General features: G+C 37.3%; 1 protein-coding gene across 3 annotated transcripts; it reads left to right on the forward strand.

The window, feature by feature from the left end:
• Window positions 1-876: 876 nt before the first annotated feature.
• LOC308697525 (H-2 class I histocompatibility antigen, K-B alpha chain-like) lies at window positions 877-5824 on the forward strand. 3 transcript variants are annotated; one of them, XM_081376843.1, is made up of 6 exons: window positions 877-1070; window positions 1339-1584; window positions 1665-1934; window positions 2213-2488; window positions 2726-2846; window positions 3834-5824. In XM_081376843.1, exons 1-6 carry the CDS (start codon window positions 995-997, stop codon window positions 3844-3846), a joined length of 1002 nt encoding a protein of 333 aa, XP_081232969.1. In that variant the 5' UTR covers window positions 877-994; the 3' UTR covers window positions 3847-5824. The 3 variants fall into 3 exon arrangements, with proteins under 3 accessions (XP_081232969.1, XP_081232970.1, XP_081232968.1); XM_081376844.1 differs by having other exon boundaries at window positions 892-1070; window positions 1682-1934; window positions 3834-5668; XM_081376842.1 differs by having other exon boundaries at window positions 900-1070; window positions 3956-5824.
• Window positions 5825-7014: the final 1190 nt, after the last annotated feature.

A 7014-nucleotide genomic window follows, 5' to 3' on the forward strand; every position in this document is an offset into this window, starting at 1 on the left:
GTGTTCCAACCAATCACCGACAGGGGGAGGGTGTTGTGAGGTTTTGAGCCAGCTTTTTCTTCAGCTCTGACTTCGCGTGCAGCCGTGCACGAGCACAAAACCTCACAACAAAACTTTATGTTGAGAAGTTTTTTGTCTTTCATGCATAATTTATTAACTAACACCAAAGACTTTATATATAAAGTCGTAAGCTTAAGAAATATAATCGTAAGCTTGGCAAACAGTTTTGGAGAATTTGATGTTTCCCCATTTAAAGAGATGGGAGCTACACTTGCATGCCCGTTTCAAAGATGGCCGACGAGAGAAATGTACTGTAAATGTAAATGTCACTTTTGTATCCAAATGTGATGAATGAAGCTACTGCTGATCACTTTCAGTCCTTCTGAGCTGAAATTAAGGAAATTACAGACCAAGACAACACATATGCATCCTTGAGTAAAGCACTGACCACTGCAGGAAACTCATGTAAAAGCACATCTGTCAATATTTCATGCATCAGGAGAGCAGTAAATCATTTTGGCTGAGATTCAGAGGTTTAGTTTGTCTTTCTCTGTTGTTTCTTTCTCTCCGCCATGCAGATGTGGTCAGATTGAGTTTCACATCTCAATAACAGACGACAACAGCATGTAAAATAGAAGTCACATGGGCCTACATATTTAATGGAGTAAGAGATTTATTCATACATTAACTTATTGATTGATTGTCCTGTTTGGACCGTGACAGAATGTTTTATTGTATGTTCACAGTTTAAGAGAATTGTAAAAAGATAATACTGTTAACAACGAATTTAAATATTTTACTGGAAGACTTTTCCTCAACGATTGATGTCAGGAATGAAAACGAAAGTGTAATTCCATGAAGCAGCCAGTGAGGGGCGACAGTGAGCTCAATACACGGAAGAGACGAGATAAACTTTCACTTTAATGTAGATGTGTTCAAGGAGCTCGTCTGAAATACAAAGGACACATATGAATGATATGCTGTCTTTTAAAACATGCTCTGTATAGACAAAGGAATATTTTTTCTTATATTTTTATGGCTTTACATTTTTCTTAGCGATGCGCTGCAAGGTAAGAACACGGTTTATTAGTTTCAGTCAACGGTCGACGGCAAAAATATCGACCATCATATTGCAGCCAAAAACATACTAGACAATTTTGTAATAGGTATTATAAAGTTATGTAAATTAAGATACATTTTTATAGTATATTTTATAGTAAAGTTTGTTTTCAGTAGTTTAAGGTAGTTTTAACAACCATTTGCCGCCTATCGTTTGACATGTGGCAGGAGCGCGCGCTTTTGTGTTGTCTCATATAGTTTGTGTTTTATGTTCCTCAGAGAAACACTTCCTCTACTACGTGTTTACAGTCCTGACCAAAGCAAACACATTCCCAGAGTTCAGTGCTGTGGGTATTGCTAATGGCAGACAGATTAAACACTTCAGTAATGAAGAACGAGTCTGGGTCAGAGACGGTCGGACTGTGTTTGACTGGACAAATACTCCTGAAGATCCTCCTGATTCTAGAGACTGGTTCATACATCAGATCAGGACTCTGTCAGACTGCACAGACTCACAGTGTTCTGGTGAGATTAATGCTTTATTTTCATGTTATGAAACTGCGTATATTAATTCTGCAGTATATGATGTCGTTCTGTGATTGTAGAGCTTCATGTTCTTCAGAGAATAATTGGCTGTGAACTGGAGAAACTTCCTGATGGAACAGTAACAAATCCTATTGTCTTTGATGAATATGGATTTGATGGAGAGGATTTTATAGCCTTTAATCCTGACACTATGAAGTGGATTGATAAAAACCCCAAGGCCAAAGAAACCAAAATAAAATGGGATCGTCAAACAGGACGAAACCAAGCCATCAAACATTTCCTCGAGACCTGCTCTGACTGGATCTCAAAGTTTCACAAGACCGAAAAGTGTAAGTTCTGATCAGATCACTTAAATTACACCTGTCTTTGTGTGTGTGTGTGTGTGTGTGTGTGTGTGTGTGTCTGCATGTGTGTGTGTGTGTGTGTGTGTGTTTATGTGTGTGAGTGTGTTGATAATTCACCTTGTCATAATTTTATTACCCTAAATTGTTGTTTCCCTTGTGTGGGAAAAATACGATTTTTTTTTTCACCACACAGAAACCATTGAGACAGAATCAATTTCTGTGCATATAATTTCATTATGATTTTATGTTTCTTTGTGCTCTAGGTTCTCCAGATGTTCATGTCTCCGCAAGTAAATCTCCTGATGATGAAAGTAAACTGGTTCTGACCTGTCTGGCCACTGGTTTCTACCCCAGAGATGTTCAGATGAACATTAGATCGAACAAATACATTGTTGAGGATCAAACATCTAAAATCAGACCAAATGATGATGAAACCTTTCAGATGAGAATCAGTGTGGAGATCGACAGAAACCATGAAGGATCTTACGACTGTCATGTCATTCACAGTCGTCTGACAGAACCAGTTACTGTAAAATGGGGTAAATATTATGATAAATACAGTCCTGACTCCTGAGTGAATATGAATGATCTTTATACAGTAATGTTGCTTCTGCATCAGTCATATTGTATCAGGAGAACATGATGATGCTGAAATAGATTCATGTTTCTGGTCACAAACAAATTTAGTTAAAGTGCCTCGATTCAGTTCAACAGGTGATAATGTTGATAAAAATACATTTATACTGGTTATATATATATATATCTTCATTCTGCAGATGGAAAATGTTTTGAACGTGGAACAGAATCTCTAAGTCGCATTGGCAGGATCAGTATAGGAGCAGTAGCTTCAGTTCTAGCTGTAGTTTTACTTCTCATTTGTTGGCGAATCTACAAACGGTGAGTTCTAAATATTCAACATGATTATTATTGTTTTAAATCTTTTGTTATTAAATATCCTTGTTTTAAAGACATTTTTGAAATGGGTCAACTAGAGTGGGACAGTTTGACTGTATATTTTCTGTATTTGAATTGTATTCGTTAGACACAAACTATAAGATTTAGATTATCCAATCAATTGTTATTCCTTCAGCCATTTCTAATCTGTGACACCTCTATTTTAGTAAGAATACTTAATAGGGGTGTAACAATATATCGTATCACAATAGAAAAAAGCAACAATATGTGTCGTGAATAGTGACAATATTTACTGTGCAGTTCAGTCAAAATAAATATTACTGTGTGAGAAAATAATTCAAGTTGTCAGTACTACATTAAACTACTATATATAATGTTGAATAAAATGTATAATAATGCAATAGGGGAATATTAGTGTGTCCTGATAATGTCAAATGTCTGATGTTACCAGTAAAATGTGTCTTTCTTTATTTTAAATATATCTAGTCAGTGAGAGAGATCAAGCATATTCATCTTAAATAATTCAGTATTTTCATCTTCAGAATCATGAATATTGTTATTCTGGCGTCTCTATTGTCCTGTGCTTTGGGTTTCCAGCACAAGTCCAAGCCTGTTCATTTACACACACAATGTAATACCAAATTTAGCATTTTAATCAACAGAACATTTTATCATAGGTCTTGGAGTGTCGCAATAATATCGTATCGTGAGTTCAGTATCGTGATATGTATTGAATCGTGACACGAGGGTATTGTTACACTCCTAATATTTTTCATTAGCTTTTAAAAACGAATCCCAGTAATCTGACATGAAGCTCCTCTAGAGTCTCAGCAGCGTCTCAAACTGTGCTCAGATTTAGTCTGCAATCAAACTCACACATTTCTCATATTCTGCTCCATATTCATTTCATATCTCTAGACTCTTACTGTATGACGACTACTGACTCGTGTGTGTGTGTGTGTGTTTTAGGAGGCAAAGATGATATTAAACCAACCGGATGACTTCAGAAGCTTTAATATGACACTTGTGATGGAACGGCTGCCTCCCCTTATTATCAGCACCCTGTCCCTTAAATCTCTGCCCTTTGCCAGGTTCACGACTGGAGTGGGTGTGTGAGAGAGATGGGGCTTTGTAAATGAGGACTGGCCCGCGTGATGAGGCACATCTGAAAATAATGAAGTCTCTTTCCCCGCACGCTGGTGTCCTCATGGGTCCAGGAAGGGAGAAGCATGTGACGCCACTGACAAGCTAGGATGCCAGGCGCTGTTTCCCTCATTTTCTGTGGCCTAGAGAAGACGAGCCACTGTGCCGGAGCACCACAGACCAGATAAGATAAGACCCCGTCCCTTAACTCATAACTGCCCCGCCTTCACAATTCCTTGGTACGATGAGGACACAAGATCCCTTGTTCATTTGAACACTTGATTTTCCCCTTGTTTTGACATTTTATGTTTTATTTCTGTTAAAGGTGACCTATTATACCCCTTTTTACAAGATAAAAAAGGTAAAATAAGTTAAATAAGTCTCTGATGTCTCCAGAGTGTTTATGTGAAGTTTCAGCTCAAAATACCCCACAGATCATTTATTATATCATGTTAAAATTGCTACTTTTTGGGAGTGAGCAAAAATGTGCAGTTTTTGTCTGTGTCCACTTAAATGCAAATGAGCTGGTGCTCCCCGTCCCCTTTCACGAAGAGCTCCTGCATACCGGAAACTACCTTGGAAATCCAGAGTTCTCACGAGAGCACAAGTTGAATTTGCTCAGCGAGTTACTTTGGCGTCGAGTAATGATGCTCATCAAATATGCCCCTTTATCTGAGCTGCACCAATCACATCGGGTTATCTAATATAGGCGGCCCAGAGGCGAGCTAAACGACAGCGCTGTGACGTCGAAGTCATTAGTAAACATTGCAAGATGGCTATGGATGAACACCAGTTGTTTGAAACAGCTTTGGCCGCTACAATGAACGAGTTAGACTTGGCTTTTTATCTAAAAGAGGAACAGAAGACGCCGCTCGAATCGTTCCTTTGCAAGAAGGGCGTTTTTGCTTTTTTGCGGACCGGATACGGTAAGAGTATAACAGTCTAGAGTCTACCGGTTAGCTCCGCTGCTAGCTAAGTGTATGGGGCTTGTTGTGATTGGTCGTAGTGTTGTCCAATTGCATGCAGTGTGATTTTCAAATGCATGCTTGGTGCCGCCCCTCGAGCTGGCCGAGTTTCATTAGTCGATGCCAGACCATTAATTTTTTACTGTAGATTTAGTTCTGGATTTCCAGGCTAACCGGAAACAACAAAACAGGACAATCTCGCGCACTGAAAATGTCAGAAACTGTCAGTAGCGGTGTCCAGCCATATATGTTCGAAGCGGAGTCGGACAATGATGGAGAGACTCGAGAAGAAGTGACAACATGTTGAATTCTACAGGGCGTTTCTGAATGGTTAATTGACAAATGTATGTCTTTTGTTTTTGGATGGTTATGCACAATATTCCCATTTATTCCCATCATATTTCTTTGGATAAAAACTTAACCCTTTGGTACTTTGGACTGATTACACTGTATTTTATTTAATGAATCCCTTATATAACTGTTTTAATTTAACCTTGCTTTTATTTTGTGCTTATTTTCTATGCAAAGCACTTTGAATTGACATAGTGTTCAATTTTAATTCCTTTCTATGTAAAGAGTTTTAGTTTTCCTTGATTTTATTTTGTGATTATTTTTATTCCTTTCTATGTAAAGCACTTTGAATTGCCATAGTGTATGAAATGTGCTAAATAAACTTGCCTTGCCTTGCCTACTGTTAAGTTGGGAGTTACACTTTTACTGACATACTGTAGGCCTAAATTTTAGTTTGAAAGATGTTAACAGGTCAGCCAAATATCAGAGCATAAGCTGATGATCCATCTTTATCTTCAGCATTGTGTTGGTCTTGTCAAAATAAAGTGATTCATTTTCATTATTCGGTTCAACAGCAGGACTTGATTCACCTCCATTTATATTAATTACAGCTCTGATTTTTTATTCCCTTTCAGCTGACAGGACAAAAAAACTGCAGCCTTAACTATAAACTATACGTATAATGGTTTGTTTATTTTATTATACATGTTCGTGGAGGATGAATTTGTCAGTCACGAATGAGAATGGTTTGTAGATTTGTTTAAAGGTCCGGTTAAAAATCCAATTAATTCCAGCGAATCGGTTCCTTTTAATGAACGATCTAAATAACCTTTTCATCGAGTCTTTACGGAAGTCAGTGTTCTGTTGCAGTAGCCTACAATTTTGCTGAAAAGTTTTGTTAAATCCGGTAAACTATATTATCGAACAGCTCTCTATAAAAAGTTATATATATAAGTAGCCTATAGGCTATACAGCTTCAGCTGCATACAGTATACTCACAATGTATATTAGCAAATCTTAACAGATTGATATTTATATCATTGCAAAATGTGAATTATTTTATCACCCAGATCTGGGCATGACAATATTACAATATTATAAATATAAATGTAAAGCTGCTGTGAAACAACGTGTATTGTAAAAAGCACTATAAAAAAAATCGACTGATTACTGGAAATGAAGACTTCCCATCATACAAATATTGATAATTTTCCGATCCAACTAATCCATCAACACACAGAAAAGGACCTAGGCTACTTAAAGAAAATGATCTAAAAATTCCAAACAATGTTTACAATTCGATTGACATGGTTGTGGCACAGAACCATGAATTGAATAATAATATGTATTTCTGACATTTTGACTTTTCTGTAGGAATTTTGCCATAGCCTACCGGCAAAAACATGTCCGGAAAAGCCAGTCAAAGCGAAATTCAAAGCTCCCAATACAAAGCCCTTTATCAGGGGACAAAGCGTCCAAGACTGGATAAGGGGGTTCCATTAAGACTGGATAAGGGGGTTCCATTAACTTCCGAGTGTTTTACTAGAAATAAAAATAATTAATGGAAAGATTCAATAAGCTTCAATACATGATTAATCCCATATTAAGAATGGTTTCACAGTGTCAACAATTATTATGATCTCGACGTTATTTTGGACAGAGCCGTTAAATAAGATTAATGTATATTCAGCGGCTCTGATTTAGGAGTGAACGGACTTGGTAAATTAGATTTTTGAGGGAAACGCGAGTCG

Source organism: Scardinius erythrophthalmus, assembly GCF_964197995.2.
Source record: "Scardinius erythrophthalmus genome assembly, chromosome: 10".
Taxonomy (NCBI): Eukaryota; Metazoa; Chordata; class Actinopteri; order Cypriniformes; family Leuciscidae; genus Scardinius; species Scardinius erythrophthalmus.

What these genes read in the sequence shown, in the direction of transcription:
- LOC308697525 (XM_081376842.1), top strand. Translation starts at nt 995, where the DNA reads ATGCTCTGTATAGACAAAGGAATATTTTTTCTTATATTTTTATGGCTT. An exon ending in CACAGACTCACAGTGTTCTG is followed by an intron (nt 1,585 to 1,664) that starts GTGAGATTAATG and finishes CTGTGATTGTAG; the next exon opens with AGCTTCATGTTCTTCAGAGA. An exon ending in TGTTGGCGAATCTACAAACG is followed by an intron (nt 2,847 to 3,955) that starts GTGAGTTCTAAA and finishes GCCCTTTGCCAG; the next exon opens with GTTCACGACTGGAGTGGGTG.